The 18487-nt window shown below is 44.7% G+C and overlaps 1 protein-coding gene across 1 annotated transcript in view; it reads right to left on the bottom strand.

The window, feature by feature from the left end:
- The window catches only part of LOC103196012 (ATP-binding cassette sub-family A member 17-like), a 112373-nt gene that overhangs the window by 73743 nt on the left and 20143 nt on the right, over positions 1-18487 (bottom strand). Inside the window, exons 6-7 of the mRNA XM_007939668.1 lie at positions 18239-18355; positions 10422-10539 (exon numbers count right to left, since the gene is read on the bottom strand). Coding sequence (XP_007937859.1) covers positions 10422-10539; positions 18239-18355 — 235 coding nt within the window. The remainder of the gene's footprint in view (positions 1-10421; positions 10540-18238; positions 18356-18487) is intronic.

Raw genomic sequence — 18487 nt, 5'->3', positions numbered from 1 at the left:
GCAGGTGCTGAGGAGCTCAAGGTTGGCAGGCAGTACACCGGCTGTTGACTCCAATGAATGACGACGAATCCAAGATCTCCAGGCCTAATGGTGGATTGTTCACTCACAGACTGTTGTAGGCAGCACAACAGAATCCTGATCCACAGAAGAATGTCTCTTTTCCCAGGATGTTCATAAATATACTGGAAGCAGTCCACACCCCTAGGGAAAGTCCCTTTCAACAGACTGGCTGCTCAAAACATATTCATCTGATCCCATCATGGGAATAACCACATTACAACTGCTTAAACCACACAGAATTGTGGTCCAGCCAAGTTGACACACAGCTCCAACTATCACAGTCCACCCCTTGTCAACTTGGCAGTTGTACACATCTTCTTAACCATATATAATCTCTAAGTAAGGACAATTATAAAGTCATATTTGTGCCTAACATGATACGCTAATACACGTACAATCGAAATGCATTAACCTTATTTACATTTCACAATTCATAACAGAAGGAAACAAAAATATTTGATGCACATATACAATGAAGAAATAGAACAATCACAGTTCTCGTTTCTGCAGCTGGTCACGTGGTTGTAGCTGCTATTCAGGACTACCTTCTTCTACCACCCATTCTGTATTTCCCTTGCCCTCAGCAAGCACATAGCTGGTCGTGGTTCTTTGCCTGGTGGGTGACCCAAACCTTCATTCCTGAAGGATCTGGGCCGTTAGCAGTCATATCAGAATTGGGTTGCTGTAATTTTCCATTGATTTTAAGCACAGGGCATGATAGTACTAAAAGACGTCCTAAAGAATCTCCTGTATTCCAGACATATTCTTCTTTACCTCCATTAGGTAAAGTCAATCCAGTTTGCCCTTGGTAATCAGGATTTATCACACTAGATAGTACAGTGATGTCCTTCTTTGTCTGTTGATCCAGAGGTATGAGGAAGCCAAAATGGCCGGGTGGCATTCTTAATTTCCAGTTCAATGCAATCAGTATTGTGTCTCCAGGTGGGAGTGTTCCTCCCTTTGGGACTAAGATCTCCAGACCAGCAGAGCATAGGGTAGCAGGGACAGGAAACAAAAATTTTCTGAGTGGGTCACTAGGGGTAATAGTGAGTGGTACCACTCCTGTTTCCACCCCTTGGTTCCTGGACCTGTGAATCCTGGCTATTGGAGAAACAGAACTATATATTGGATGCTGGTTTAGAGCATATACAGCCTCCTGGAAAACACTGCCCCAACCCTTCAAGGTATTGTCACCTAACTGGTGCTGTAATTGTGTTTTTAGCAGGCCATTCCACAGTTATATCAAGCTAGCTGCTTCAGGATGATGGGAAACATGGTAAGACCAGTGAATTCCATGAGCATAAGCCCACTGCTGCACTTCATTTGCTGTGAAGTGAGTCCCTTGATCCGAAGCAATGCTGTGTGGGACACCATGATGGTGGATAAGGCATTGTGTAAGTCCACAGATGGTAGTTTTGGTATTGCATGCAGGGAAGGCAAATACACATCCAGAATAAGTATCTATTCCGTAAGAACAAAACACTGTCCTTTCCATGATGGAAGTGGTCCAATGTAATCAACCTGCCACCACGTTGCTGGCTGATCACCTCGAGGAATGGTTCCATGTTGCTGACTCAGTGTTGGTCTCTGCTGCTGGCAGACTGAGCACTCAGGAGTGGTGGCAGCCAAATCAGCCTTGGTAAGCGGGAGTCCATGTTGCTGAGCCCATGTATAACTTCCATCCCTGCCACCATGGCCACTTTATTCATGAGCCCACTGAGCAATGACAGGAGTAACTGGGGAAAAAGGATGGCTGGTTTCCACTGAGTGTGTCATCCTATCCACTTGATTGTTAAAGTCCTCCTCTGATGAAGTCACCTTTTATTGGACATTCACATGAGACACAAATATCTTTACTCCTTTGGCCCATTCAGAGAGATCTATCCACATACTCTTTCCCATCATCCTTATCACCAATCTTCCAGTCATGCTCCTTCCAAGTCCCAGACCATCCAGCTAAGCCATTAGCCACCGCCCATGAATCCGTATATAATCGCACATCTGGCCATTTCTTATTCCATGCAAAGTGAACAGCCAGATGCATGGCTCGAAGTTCTGCCCATTGGGTGGATTTCCCCTCACCACTGTCTTTCAAGGAAGTCCCAGAAAGGGGCTGCAGTGCCGCTGCTGTCCACTTTCAAGTGGTGCCTGCATATCATGCAGAACTATCTGTAAACCAGGCACGAGTTTTCTCTTCCTCAGTCAACTAGTCATAAGGAACTCCCCATGAGGCCATAGTTGCAGAATGGGAGAGGGAATGTGACTGGAGTGGAGACCATAGGCATATGGGCCACTTCCTCATGCAACTTATACCTTCAGGTCCTTCTTGAGCCTGATCTCTGATATACCACTTCCGTTTAATGATGGAGTGCTGCTGTGCATGTACAACTTTATGACTCTGTGGGTCAGACAACACCCAGTTCATGATGGGAAGCTCAGGCCTCATGGTGACTTTGTGGCCCATGGTTAGGTGTTCAGTCTCTACTAAAGCCCAGTAACAAGCCAAAAGCTATTTCTCAAAAGAAGAGTAGTTATCTGCAGAGGATGGCAGGGCTTTGCTCCAAAATCCCAAGGGCCTGCGTTGTGATTCACCCATAGGGACCTGCCAAAGACTCCAAACAGCATCTCTGTCTACTACAGATACTTCAAACACCATTGGATCAGTCGGATCATATGGCCCAAGTTTCAGAATAGCCTGCATGGCAGCCTGAACCTGTTGCAGAGCCTTTTGTTGTTCTTGGCCCCACTCAAAACTAGTAGCTCTCCGAGTCACTTGATAAATAGGCCACAGCAACACACCCAAATGAGGGATATGCTGCCTCCAAAACCCAAAGAGTCCCACCAGACGTTGTGCCTCCTTTTTAGTTCTGGGGGAAGCCAGATACAATAGCTTATCCTTCACTTTAGCAGGAATATCTCTACATGCCCCACACCATTGGATCCCTAGAAATTTCACTGAGATGGAAGGTGCCTGAATTTTTTTGGGTTAATTTCCCAACCTCTAGCACACATATGTCTCACCAATAAGTCTAGCATCATTGATACCTCTTTACTAGGTCCCATCAGCATAATGTTACCAATAAAATGGACCAGTGTGATGTCTTGTGGAAGGGAAAGGAGATCAAGATCCCTATGGTCTAAATCATGACATAGTGCCAGGGAGTTGATATACCCCTGAGGAAGGACTGTAAAAGTATACTGTTGGCCTTGCCAACTGAAGGCAAACTGCTTCTGATGGTCCTTTGAAACTGGTATCAAGAAAAAGGCATTGGCCAGATCAATACCTGCATACCAAGTACCAGGAGATGTACTAGTTTGCTCAAGCAATGAAACCACATCAGGAATAGCAGCTGCAATTGGAGTCACCACCTGATTAAGTTTATGATAATCTACTGTCATTCTCCAAGATCCACCTGTTTTTTGCACAGGCCAAATAGGCTAATTAAATGGGGATGTGGTGGGAATCACCACCCCTGCATCTCTCAAGTCCTTGATGGTGGCAGTAATCTCTGCAACCCCTCCAGGGATGCGGTACTGCTTTTGGTTTACTATTTTTGTAGGTAGAGGCAGTTCTAATGGCTTCCACTTGGCTTTTCCTACCAGAATAGCCCTTACTCCACATGTCAGGGACCCAATGTGGGAATTCTGCCAATTGCTCAGTATATCTATTCTAATTATGCATTCTGGCACTGGGGAAATCACTACAGGATGGGTTCGGGGACCCACTGGACCAACTGTGAGATGCACCTTAGCTATGACTCCATCAATAACTTGACCTCCATATGCCCCCACTCTTACTGGTGGGCCACAGTGACATTTTGGGTCTCCTGGAATCAATGTCAATTCAGAGCCAGTGTCCAGTAATCCCAAAAAAGTCTAATTATTTCCTTTTCCCCAATGAACAGTCACTCTCATAAAAGGTCCCATATCCCTTTGGGGAAGGCTGGAAGAGTGACAATATAGATATTGGTAATGGGGTCCTCCCTCAAAGGGACCTCGCCTCCCCTTCATTCAAGGGGTTGTGGGTCTGTAAACTGACTCAAGTCTGGGAATTGATTGAGAGGTCGTGACTCTGTATTCTGGCAATTCAATCTAGGTTGCTGTTCACATGACCTAAAATTCTTCTGTCTATACAAATCAAGTAAATATTTAGTAGGCTTGCCATGTATTTCACTACTAGGAACACCATGAGCAAGTAGCCAATGCCATAATTCCACATGAGTCAGGCTATTCTCATTACTGTTCCTACTCTTCCATCCATTATGGTAACCATGCCCACCTTGCCTTTGTCAATTAATTGCTGCCACTTGGCCCCTATTACCATGGAGTCCAATCAGCCCTATCGCAGTTAAGTATCTTAGTTCAATTAGGGCAGTTCCCACTGTCAAATCAGGTTTACATAAATTAGCAATCACAGCAGTCTTCAAGGATGCTGGAGCTCCCTTCACAAATTTATTCCTCACTGTACTGGTGAAAGCCTTGTTTTCTAGACTCTCCATTTCTGGCTCTAGGGGTTTAATCTAATAAATCCATTCTAACAGGCCAATTCCCCTAAGCCTCTGAATACCTTCTTCTACATTATACCAAGGCAGGTTTGGTACTTCAACTTGACTTAAGGTAGGCTACCACATAATCCATGCTTCAGTAAGCCAACCAAAAAACTATTAGATCCTTTCCTAACTTCTCCAGCTGAAAAACTGAATGAAAGAATACATACTTAGTGGGCCTAAATCAATAAACTCAGACTGATCCAATCTTACATTCCTTGCACCATTATCCCACACCCTCAGTAGCCATTCCCATACATATTCTCCAGGTTTCTGTCCATACATGTTAGCAAAATCAAGTAGGTCTTTTGTGTAGCGTACCACCTTCTCAGTCACACTTTATGTTTCCCCTTTTGGGGCTCACTTGGACTTTAGTTATAGGTCTAGCAGCAACAATGGGTGGTTGAGGCAGTTCCTGAGAACATTAAGGAATGTCTTCCATGGCCTCTGCCTCAGGCAATGACCCAGCAGGACCAGTTTGGCTAATCTCATCAAACTGAGGTGGAGAGGATAATGGTTTTACAGTAATTCCTTCAGATGGGAGGGATTCAACAGAATTTACAGGCTCCATAGCCTCATCTTCCTGACTATTTGCCCATATGTCCCCATTCCAGGTTTCAGGATCCCATTTTTTCCCAATCAATGCCCTCATTTAACTTCAGACACCATTCTGGGTTGGCAATTTAATTGGCGTTGTAATCAGCCACCCTTAGAATAAGACTCTGGGTTTGGTTTTCAGCAGTATCAGTTCTGTTACTAGAAGAAATAAGGCTTTCTTTCAGAGCACAACTGGAAACACTGAGGTCTTTTATGAGGCACTTAAGCCGAGATTCAGCAGCTCTGAGCTCATCTTGCTCTTTCACCACTTTGTGTAGTGGTGAAAGAAACCAACCAGTTTCTTTATACTCCTTAGAAGTTTCTTTATACTCTTTAGAAACCAACCAACCAGTTTCCTTATACTCCTCATGCTGACAAAATTGCAGAAAAGTATCAATTATGCGATCACTCAGAGCCTCACTTCTCACAAGTACTTGATCTATTGGTGGTGCTATTTTGCATATTAATGTTGCCACCTTACGCCACGGATTAACAGGGCCCTCTTTACTAACAGAGGCCGGGTCACTAGTGTCTTTACAATTAATCAAATTGGAGAACCAATTTAGGAAGCCCATCCTTATGATTTTTGTCTCTTTAGAACCATTCTCAGTACCAAATGTGTTAGAATGGGTTCTCTAGAGAAACAAAACCAGTAAAGCTTATATATAGAGAGAAATTTATCTTGGGAAAATGGCTCACACACTTATATAAGATGGCAAGTCCCAAGTTCTTGGATCAAATGTCAAGCTGGAGGCTTTTCCTGACTCCTGCAGCTGCAGGGGCTGAGGAGCTCAAGGTTGGCAGGCAGTATACTGGCTGCTGACTCCAACGAATGATGAATCCAAGATCTCTAGGCTGAATGGTGGATTGTTCACTCATGGACAGTTGTAGGTAGCATAACGGAATTCCGATCCACAGAAGAATGTCTCTTTTCCCAGGAGCTCCTGATTGCTCAAGTTGTCCACCTGGAGTAGATCTGTTGGGAGTGGCACAAAACAATGTTCTGGGAGGTTTCCACTCTCTCTTAGGTGTTATGGATTCTGATGTTATGATTGGTTGGTTTGGCCACTCTGCCGGGCTCAAAAAGAGACCTCCTAGAGGCAGAACTCTCTCTCTGACTGCTGGCTGAGGAAGACGTGCTGCTGAAAGAGACATGTGCTAGTGAAAGAGACATGTGCTGCTGGGAAAGAGATGCAAGAGACACACGTTGCTGAGTAAGACACCAAGAGACATGTACTGCTGGGGGAGAGACTGTGAGAGACATGGCTGAGAGATGGTGGGCTGGGAGAGAGACTGAGCGTTTTTCCTGAACTTGAAATGTAGCCTGGTGCTTCCCCAATAAACTCCATAATCTGTGAGCTCTGTGTGGCCACTTCAGCGAATTATCGAACCCAGGAGAAAGGTGGTGGGTGCTTTGGGAGGAACAGTTGGAGAAAGGGCTGGAGGGAGGCAGCATGTCTGGCCTTGCAGGAATAGGCCTTGGGCTATTGATGGTGATTCTGCCTTCCTCTTGTGGGGTTCTAGGAGGTCAGAATATATGGCCTCCCTGCCCTTTTTGCAATGCCCATAAATATACTAGAAGCAGGCCACACCCCTAGGAAAAGTCCCTTTCAACAGATTGGCTGCTCAAAACATAGTCATCTGATCCCATTATGGGAATAACCACATCACAACTGCTTAAACCACACAGAATTGTGGTCCAGGCAAGTTGACACACAAGCTCCAACTCTCACAGCCGATTAAGTACATGGCAAAGTGCTCAGCAGGATTAGTCCCCAGAGACATGCAAATCAAAGCCACAGGGAGCTATCACTTCCCATTCACTGAGACAGTTATGAAGAGAAGGAAACACGCCAACTGTTGGTGAGGAAGCAGAGAGACGGGAACCCTCGTGCACTGCTGGTGAGTCATAAAATAGTGAAGCTGCTGGGGCAAACGGTTTGGCAAATCTTCAGTTAAACAGAATTTCCATGTTGTTGTGTGGTGCTTCTGAGTCAGTTCCAACTCACAGCAACCCCACGTGTAACACAGCGAACCGCTGCCTGGTCCTGAGTCACCTCCACAATAGCAGGTGTGTCTGGGACCACTGCTGCAGGCACCAAGTCAATCCACCTAGTTAAGGGTCATCTTCTTTTTCGTTCACCCTCTACCCAACTCAGCAATTCCACTCCTAGGCATCAACCCAAAAGAGTCGACAGCAGGGACTCAGCAAACACAGGGACCCCAATGTTCCTTGCAGCACTGTTCATAACAGCCACAGGGGGAACAGCCTTAAGTGTCCATCCACACAATGGAATAGTGTCCAACCATAAAGAAAGACAAAGCTCTGATGCTATGACATGAATGAACAGGGGAGGCGATGCTAACTAAGTGAAGGAAGCAAGACACAAAGGGATGGTGTTATGTGATTCCACTCTTACAGAATGTCTAGAACAGTCAAACTCATACACAGAAAATGTAGATTAGTGGTTATTAGGGACAGGGAAAGGGATACCCAAAAAACAAACTCACTGCCATCAACTTTACAGAAGCACACTGCTGCAACTTTCTATCATGAAGCGGCTGCTAAGTTCAAACCACCAAACCTTTGGTTAGCAGCCAAGTGCTTTAACTACTGCACCACCAGGGTTCCTAGGGGAAAGGGATGTTGTTGTTGTTAGGTGCCATCAAGTCAGCTCAGACTCATAGCAACCCCATGCAGAACAGAACTAAACCCTGCCCTGTCCTGCACCACCCTCACAGTCCCTGCTCTGCCTGAATCCATCATTGCAACCACTGTGTCAGTCCATCTTGTTGAGGGTCTTCCCCTTTTTTGCTGACCCCCTCCTTTACCAAGCATGATATCCTTCTTCAGGGACTGGTCCCTTCTAGTAGCACCTCCAAAGCACCTAAGATGAAGTCTGGCCATTCTCACTTCTAAGGAGCATTCTGGCTGCACTTCTCCAGGGCAGATCTGTTAGATCTTCTGACAGTCCATGGCACTTTCAGTGTTCTCTGCCAACACCACAACTCAAAAGCATCAGTTCTTCTTCGGTCTTCCTTATTCCTTGTCCAGCTTTCACTTGCATGTGAGGTGACTGAAATACCATGGCTTGGGTCAGCTGCACCTTAGCCTTCAAGGTAACACTTCAGCAGATATTCCCAGTGCAATATATCATCTGATTTCTTGACTTCTGCTTCCAGCAGCATTGATTATGGATCCAAGTAAAATGATATCCCTGACAACTTCAATCTTATATGTGGATCACGCATCAACATAAAACAAAGATCCTCACAACTAGACCAATAAGCAACATCATGATAAACAGAGAAAAGATTGCAGAAATCACACAATGGATTGCCATCGGGCAAATCCACTGTAGAAGACCTCTTTTTTTTTTTTTTTCCTCAAGAGCAAAGATGTTACTTTGAAGACTAAGGTGTACCTGACCCATGCCATGGTATCTTCAAAAGCCTCACATGCATGTGAGAGCAGGACAATGAACAAGACAGACTGGACAAGAATTGATGCATTTGCACTGTGGTGTTGGCAAAGAACACTGAATGTACTAGGGACTGACAGAAGAACACACATATTTGTCTTGGAGGAAGTACAGCTGGAATGCTCCTTAGAAATGAGAATGGCCAAACTTCATCTCACACACTTTGGTTATGTTGTCAAAAGGACCAGTCCCACAAGAAGGAGATGATGCTACATAAAGTTGAGCGTCAGCGAAAACGCGGAAGACCCTCAACAAGATGGAATGACCCATCCTCGCAATGATGGACTCAGGGGTGGCAACAGCTGTGAGGGCGCAGGGCTGGGCAGTGCTTCGTTCTGTTCCACACAGGGTTGTTCGGACTCAAAGCCAACACCTAACACCAATAATCCCATTATACTACTATTACCAGAGTTTATCCATTTGCCTGTTGACAAATACATGTATCAATCTTCTCCTCTATTTGTGCTCTTGGAGTCATAGCTAAGAAATCTTTGTCTAACTCAAGATCATGAAAGCGTATTCCTGTGTTTTCTTTTAAGAGTTTTACTGTTTCAGCTCTTACATGTAGGTCTGTGACTGGTTTTGAGTCACTTTGTGTATGATGTGAGGTAGGGGTAAAACTTCACTCTTCTGTGTTGTTTGTGGCTACCTAATTGTCTAGCACCAACTGTCAAAAAAGTTTATCGTTTTCTCATTGAATCATCTTGGCCCCTTTGTTGAAAGTTAATCATCACACGTCAGGGTGCCTGGTACGTGCTCGCTTCACTTGGCACACTTTCTTACTAGTCTGGTCCTGATTTATCATGCGGCTCATCTTTCTGGTCTTGCCTCTTGTTCCAGTCCTTTGTTGTTTCCTGTACTTGACCCCGAGCTCAGCCTTTTCAGGCTTCCATCTTCAGCTTCCTTAGTCTTAGGCTGCAGGCTTCCTCTGATGCTCATGCTTCAAGTTCCTCATGTAACCCTCTGACTACCACTCCCGCCACGTGTACCCTAACACTACAGGGGTGGGTGGGAAATTAGATATAGTGTTTAAATCAGGAGTTGGTGTCCTGGCCCCTTCAACCTCCCAAACAGTCACGGTCATCTCAGCAGAGTCACTATTTGCTTGAACTGCTACTGGATGCAAACACTCACCTGTCAACAATCACCTGCCTGGCTGGCTTCACTTCCACCACGTGGTGATTCTGTCCCAGTTCTCTTTAAGCCTCTTTCTGTCGCCAAGCAATAGACCCGTCCTCCATCAGTGTTTAGACCTATGCCTCTCTAGGCTAACTCAAAATTTAATTCTCCTGCACCCTGACTTCTCAACTGTTGTTTTTACCCCTTGTGGTTAATGAATTCTGCCAACAGCCTCAGAGTAACACCCCTCCTGACAGGACCAAATCCCAAGGAGTTCCTCTCTCAGTCTGGCATCCTGGAAGCCAACCTGTTTTACTCAACTTCACAATAAAGACCTGGAGAACCGTTTGTCCTGGATACCTTGCTCTGCCCTTTTCTTCCCAATTGAGACTCACCACTTGTCTCCATTAAAATGACATTTGGAAGGCAAAAGCACCCCAGAAACACACATATCTTGAGATGTTTCAACAGGACTTAATGGCGAGTACAATTCTTTTGCTGTTAAAATAACCACAAAAGTGAATAGCAGCTCCGAGGGCGTAATAAAATGGGAAGAGCCACGGCACAGGAAAATAAGTTATCAAGCCACGCCGACAGTGACGGGCTCAGGACTCACCTTTGGTGAAGAATGTGCTGGCCATGAAAGCAAAGAACAGTGTGGCAATGGCAAAGCACATGAGGAACATGAAGATCAGACTCGGGTCACTACTGTTGAACACGGCAACATCAGGCATCTGCCAAACAGGGACAGACGGGGGAACAGTAACATGGACTTCCATTTACTGAGGCTGATTTAGCTCAGCCAAAATGTTTCTTTTACATGGAAAAGACGAGGAGAGAGCATTACATCCCCTTACAGCAACACAGAAAGTGTAAAACTCAAGGTTATCCTAAAAATAAACAACATATGTACCATTTTTAAGACAGATCTTTGACCCAGCAATGTGTACAACCAAAAACCATTAACCCTGTTTATATTTCATAGTTCATAACAGAAGGAAACAAAAATATTTGATGCACATATACAATAAAGAAATATAATAATCACAGTCCTCATTTCTGCAACTGGTCACGTGGTTGTAGCTGATATTCAGAACTACCTTCTTCCACCACCCATTCTGTATTTCCCTTGCCCTCAGCAAGCACCTCAGCTGGTTGTGGTTCTTTGCCTGGTGGGGTGACACAAACCTTCACTCCTGAAGGGTCTGGGCTATTAGTAGTCATATCAGAATTCAGTTGCTGTAGTTTTCCATTGAGTTTAATCACAAAGCACGGTAGTACTAAGAGATGTCCTAAAGAATCTCCTGTATTCCAGACATATTCTTCTTTATCTCCATTATGTAATGTCAATCCAGTTTCCCCCTGGTAATCAGGAACTATCATACCAGAAAGCACTTCTATGCCTGTTGATCCAGAGGCATGAGGAAGCCAAAATGGCTGGGTGGCATTCTTAACTTTTAGTTCAATGGAATCAGTATTGTGTCTCCAGGTGGGAGTGTTCCTTCCTTTGGGACTAAAATCTCCAGACACACAGAGCATAGGGCAGCAGGGACAGGAAGCAAAAATTTTTTGAGTGGGTCACTAGGGCTAAGAATGAGTGGGTACCACTCCCATTTCCACTTCCTTGGGTCTGTAAATCCTGGCTACTGGAGAAACAGCACCCTATCTGGTTTAAAGCATATACAGCCTCCTGGAGAACATTACCCCAACCTTCCAAGGTATTGCCACCTAGCTGGCACCATAATTGTGTTTTTAGTGGGCCATTCCATCGTTCTATCAAGCTGCTTCAGGATGACGGGGAACGTGGTAAGACCAGTGAATTCCATGAGCATAGCACATCACACTTCATTTGCTGTGAAGTGAGTCCCTGATCCGAAGCCATATTCATGGGATACCATGACAGTGGATAAGGCATTCTGTAAGTCCACGGATGGTAGTTTTGGCAGAACCATTACTTGCAGGGAAGGTGAATCCATATCCAGAATAAGCATCTATTTCACCAAGAACAAAACGCTGTCCTTTCCATGATGGAAGTGGTCCGATGAAATCAACTTGCCACCAAATTGCCAGCTGATCACCCCGAGGAATGGTTCCATATCATGGACTCAGTGTTGGTCTCTGCTGCTGTCAGATTGGGCACTCAGCAGTGTTGGTACCCAAATCAGCCTCAGTAAATGGAAGTCCATGTTGCTGTTCCCGTGCATAACCTCCATCCCTGCCACCACCATGTATTTCACTCCTAGGGACACCATGTCTAAGTAGCCAATGCCATAATTCCACATGTCAGAGTATTCTGATTACTATTTTGATTCTGCTGTCCATTATGTTAACCATGCCCACCTTGTCTTTGTTGATTAACTACTGCCACTTGGCCCCTATTACCACGGGGTCCATTCAGCCCCATCGTAGTTAAGTGTCTTAGTTCAATTAGGGCAGTTCCCACTATCCAATCCAGCTTACATAAAATAGCAATCACAACAGTCTTCAAGGATGCTGGGCTCCCTTCACAAATTTGTTACTCACCGTACTGGTGAAAGGTGTGTTCTCTGGGCTCTCTATTTCTGGGTCTAGGGGTCCAATCTGATAAATCCATTCTAACAGGCCAATTTCCCTAAGCCTATAGATACTTTCTTCTACATTATACCAAGCCAGGTCTGGTACTTCAACTTGACTTAAGATAGGCCACAGCATAATCCATGCTTCAGTAAGCCAACCAAATAAACAATTAGATCCTTTCCTGATCTCTTGACCTGAAACACTGAATGAAGAATCCATACTTAGTGAGCCTAAATCAATAAACTCAGACCAATCCAATGTTACATTCCTTGCACCATTATCCCACACCTTCAGTGGCATTTTCACACATATTCTCCAGGTTTCTGTCTGTACATGTTAGGAAAATCAAGTAGGTCTTTTCAGGTGTAGCATACCACTTCCTCAGTCACACTTTGTATTTCACCTTTTGGGGCTCGCTTGGACTTAAGTTTAATTATAGGTCTAGCAGCAACAATGGGTGGTCGGGGCAGTTCCTGAGAACATTCAGCAACGTCTTCCATGGCATCTACCTCAGGTAATGACCCAGCAGGAACAGCTGGGTTAATCCCATCCAGGAGAGATGGAAGGGATAATGGTTTTACAGTAATCCCTTCAGATGTGAAAGATAGTGCTGTTGGCAGGAAGGATTCAACAGAATTTACAAGCTCTATATCCTTATCTTCCTGACTATCTGACCATATGTCCCCATCCCAAGTTTCAGGATCCCATTCTTTCCCAATCAATGCCCTCACTTTAACTTCAGACACCATTCTGGGTTGGCGATTCAACTGACATTGTAATTCAGCCACGCCAGCCTTACAGTAAGATTCTAGGTTTGGTTTTTGGCAATATCAGCTCTGTTGCTAGAAGAAATAAGGCTTTCTTTCAGGGCACAACTGGAAACATTGAGGTCTTTCACACAGTGCTTGAGCCATGACTCAGCAGCCCTGAACTCATCTCCTCTCTCACCACTTTGTCTAGCATAAGTAGGACCAACCAACCAGCTTCCTTATACTCCTCATGCTGACAAAACTGCAGAAAAGTATCAAATATGCAATCACCCAGAGCCTCACTTCTCAAAAGTACCTGATCTATTGGTCGTGCTATTTTTCATATTAAGTTGCCATTTCACACCACAGATTAGCAGAGCCCTCTTTACTAATTCCTTGAAAGGAAGAGCGGGCAATGTACTTCTGTAGAGATACTGCCTCAGAAACCCAAGGAGGGGTTTCTATGAGTCAAAATTGACTCGGCAGCAGTGAGGTTTTTTTTTTTTTTTTTTAGTTTATCCTTATGATTTTGTCTCTCTAGAACAAAATGTGTACCAAATGTGTTAGGCCAGGTTCTCTAGAGAAGCAAAACCAGTAAAGCTTATATACATAGAGAGAAAGAGAAATGTATCTTAGGAAAATGGCTCACACACTTACAGAAGCTGGCAAGTTCCAAGTTCTTGGATCAAATGTCAAGCTCCTGGAAGCTTTTCCTGACACACAGCTGCAGGGGTTGACGAGCTTAAGGTTGGCAGGCAGTATACTGGCTGTTGACTCTGACGAATGATGAATCCAAGATCACCAGGCCAAATCGTGGATTGTTCACTCACAGACAGTTGTAGGCAGCACAACAGGGTCTCATTTTCCCAGGATGTCCATATATATGGGAAACAGGCCACATCCCTAAGGAAACTTCCTTTCAACCAGTTGGTTGCTGAAAACATATACATCCAATCTCATCATGGGAATAACCACATCACAACTGCTTAAACCACTCATAATTGTGGTCCAGCCAAGTTGACACACAGCTCCAGGTATCACAGTCATCAAAAAAACAGGAAAGGAAGAAAAGACCAAAATCAGTGTCAGAAGAGTCTGAAACTTGTCCTTGAATGGAGAGCAGCTAAAGCAAATGGAAGAAACGACAGGATAAAAGAGATTTCAAAGGGCAGCTCAAGAAGACGAAGTGAATTATTATAATGAAATGTGCAAAGACCTGGAGTTGGAAAACCAAAAGGGAAGAACACACTTGGCATTTCTCAAGCTGAAAGAACTGAAGAAAGAAAGTTTAGCCTCGAATTGCAATACTGAAAGATTCCATGGGCAATATGTTGAATGATGCAAGAAAATCAAAAGAAGATGGATGGAATACACAGTCACTGTACCAAAAAGAAATGGTAGATGATCATTTATTTCAGGAGGGGGCATATAATCAAGAACCAATGGTATTGAAGGAAGAAGTCGAAGCTGCAGTGAGGGATGTAGAGAAAAACAAGCCTCCAGGAATTGATAGAATACCCATTGAGCTGTGTGAACAAACGGATGCTACACTGGAGGCACTCACTCAGCTATGTCAAGAGATTTGGAAGACAACTACCTGGCCAACTGACTGGAAAAGATCCATATTTGCACCCATTCAAAAGAAAGGTGATCCCACAGAATGTGGAAATTAATCAAACAATATTATTGATATCACATGCAAGTAAATTCTTATTGAAGATAATTCAAAAACAGTTGCAGCAGTATACTGACAGAGACCTTCCAGAAATGCAAGCTGGATTCAGAAGGGGACGTGGAATGAGGGATGTTACTGCTGATGTCAGATGGATCTTGGCTCAAGGCAAAGAATACCTGAAAGACGTTTATTTGTGTTTTATTGACTATGCAAGGGCATTTGGTTACGTGGATCATAACGAATTGTGGATAACGCTGAGAAGAATGGGGATTCCAGAACACTTCATTGTACTCATGAGGAATCTGTACATAGACCAGGAGGCTGTCGTTTGAACAGAACAAAAGGATACTGCATGGTTTAAAATCAGGAAGGGAATGTGTCAGGGTTGTATCCTTTCACCATATTTATTCAGTCTATATGCTGAGCAAATAATCCAAGAAGCTGGACTATATGAAGAAGAATATGGCATTAGGACTGGAGAAAGGCTCATTAACAACCTGAGATACGCAGACCACACAACTTAGCTTGCTGAAAGTGAGGATGACTTGGAACACTTACTGATGAAGATTAAAGACTACAGTCTGCAGTATGGATTGCACCTCAATATAAAGAAAACAAAAATCCTCACAACTGGACCAATAAGCAGCATCACAATGAATGGAAAAAAGATTAAACTTGTCAAAGACGTCATATTACTTGGTCCTACAATCAACACCAATGGCAGCAGCAGTCAAGATATCAAAAGACATTGCACTGGGCAAATTTGTGGCAAAAGACCTCTTTCAAGTGCTGAAAAGCAAAGATCTCTCCTTGAAGACTAAGGTGTGCCTGACCCAAGCCACGGTATTCTCAATTGCCTCATATGCATGTGAGAGCTGGACAATGAATAAGGAAGACTGAAGAAGAGTTGATGCTTTTGAGTTGTGGTGTTGGTGAAGAATGCTGAAGGTACTGTGGACTGCTAAAAGAACTAACAAATCTGTCCTGGAAGAAGTGCAGCTGGAATGCTCCTTGGAAGCGAGAACGGCCAGACTTGGTCTCACCTACTTTGGTCATGTTATGGGAAGGGACCATTCTCTGGAGAAGGAGATCATGGTTGGTAAAGTGGAGGGTCAACGAAAGAGGGGAAGGCCCTCAACGAGATGGACTGACACGGTGGCTGCAGTGATGGGCTCAGATACAGTAGGGATCATGAGGCTGGCACAGAACCGGGCAGTGTTTTGTTCTGTCGTACACAAGGTCACTATGAGTTGGAGACAACTTGACGGCACCTAACAACAACATGTATCTTTTTATTTTTTGTAATTTATTTTTTGTTTTGTTGTTGTTGACACTATTCACAGCAGAACACACACCAAGTCAACCATTCCTCCACATACAAGTCAGCGCACTGATGCCATTCCTTGAGTTGCAACCATTCTCACCCTCCTTTTCAGAGTGGCTCCTCTCCCATTAACATCAACTCACTGCCCCCTAAGCTTCCTACCTCATCTTCAGAGTTGCTGTTGTCAACTGGACCCCACACAGATGGATCGTAAACGAGCCCAGTACTCAAGGCACACGTCCTTTATAGTGAAGCTGAACTAGTGTTTGGTTTCAAGATCAGGGCACTTGATTTGAGGTTTAAAGATTATGTCAGGGCAGTAATTTCAGGGTTCATCCCATCTGCAGGGCTGCAGAAAGCCTGGAGTCCACAGAATTTAAAAATCTGTACTGCTTTTCCTCCTTTTGATCAGGATTCTTCTGTGGAATCTTTGATCAAAATGTTCAGAAGTGGTAGCCGGGCAGCATCCCCTTCTGGTCTCATGGCAAAGGGGGCAACTGTTCATGGAGGCAATCAGCCACACATTCCACTTCTCCCTCCCGTTCCTGACTCTCTTTCTTCCTCTGTTGCTCCAGGCAAACAGATACCCATTGTCCTGCCTGGATGGCTGCTTGCAAGGGTTTAAGACCCCAGGCACTCAGCAAGGAACTAAGAGGTGGGGCAGAAGCATTAAAGCGATGGTTGCTCAGTTAACGGGGATGCCCACATACTCATGACCAACAGAGTCAAACCCACGCGGCATTTGGTTGTACACGAGCAGCCTCCGCTGCTGCTGCTGCTGTTTTGGGGTCATGATCTGCCCCACAGCTTTTGTCAATTTAACTTTTCACAGGTGTACAACTTACTGACAGCGAATACGCCATCACCCTTGTAACCCTACCCCTAATCAATGGGATTTTTCCATCCTTGCAAATCAACTCAGTGCTCCATAAGCAACAGTCCCCCAGCCCCTCCTGCTGCCCCTGGTAACCACTGACAAACTTCAGTCTCTACACAGTAGCCTGTCCTTGTCTGGTGTCAGTGAGGTCATACGGTACTTGTCCTTTTGTGACTGACCTGTATCACTCAGCGTCGTGTCGGTGAGCTCCCCCACACTGCAGCGTGTATCAGGACTCCATTTCTCCTGCTGGTTGAACACTAATCCATTGTGAGTATGTACCACCTTTTGTTCACTCACCATCTGTTGGATGGGCGATTGATTAGGTGGTTCCCGCCTCCTGGCTATCGGGAAGAGCACTGCAGTGAGCACTGGTGGACAAGTCTTTTTTGAGCCTCTGCTTTCCAGTTTTTGGCTATCTACCAAGGAGTGGAACCGCTGGGTCACACTGGTAGTTCTGCTGTACACAGGGTCACTGTGAGTCGGAGTCACCTCAAATGCACCTAACCACAACATGGTAGCTCTGTTTTCAGCTTTGTGAAGGGAGCGCTCTACTGTTTGTGGAGACATATCTTTGGGTTTAATTTGTGGATCCAACACGAATATTTTCTTCTTTCATGCAATGCATTTATCCCACTGTTAATTGCTTCTGTCACAGACAGTCCTGGTATTCCTCTTGGTGTCTTTGTTTTTCCTTTGTAATGCTTCCTGTCTTCTTCTCTCTGTTAGGTTTTCCTGCCTCCCTTTGTCCACACTGTGCCCGTTTTGGTAGTTTAGGGGGTTTATATATTCATACAGTGGATTATGATATGGCTGTTCAATGCATATTAGCAGATCGTAGCATCAAATTTCATTGACAACAAAACAGAAAAAAATAGTAAGGTACTATGGGCGTGAAAGAACGTTCTTGTCCTTTACAATAACTATTTGCAATTATTTATGGGTTATAAAATATGTAACACTTTAAAGTTTGTACAATACATCTTTTGGCATTCCACTTTGCTAACAAAGTCAACCACACCCATGCCCAGTCCTCAGAAACCAGGGAACTGAAGGAAGGGCAAAGCTTCCCCAGTCCTAAATTTAAACACTTCATTTCCCAAAGTTTCAGCAAATACCACCTCGTGGCCACCTGCAGCTTTCTGTGTGGTCACCGGTCACTGTTTCGTCATCTACTGACCTCGCCCCACCCTGCCTGGGGGTCCTTCTCCCCTCTTCACAGGACAGCACAGCCTGAAGGTGAGACGTGTACCTTTGTGCAGAAGAACACTGTCATGAGGAAGACCGCAATGAAGATGGAGACGAAGAACATGATGAACCAAGCAACCCAGTGCAGCCAGCTGTGCAGGCCCATCATGCACATATACTCCTGGAGGAAGCAAGACAGTGACATAGGGCGTGAGCCAGTGTCCGACCTACAGGCCCATCATGCACATATACTCCTGGAGGAAGCAAGAGAGTGACGTAGGGTAAGAGTCGATGTCCAACCTACAGGCCCATC

This window comes from Orycteropus afer, unplaced genomic scaffold, assembly GCF_000298275.1.
Source record: "Orycteropus afer afer isolate SDZICR_OR568_19922 unplaced genomic scaffold, OryAfe1.0 scaffold00061, whole genome shotgun sequence".
In the NCBI taxonomy this organism is placed as follows: Eukaryota; Metazoa; Chordata; class Mammalia; order Tubulidentata; family Orycteropodidae; genus Orycteropus; species Orycteropus afer.
Note: the sequence above shows the minus strand (reverse complement) of the source record. Positions and strands in the feature narration are given on the sequence as shown.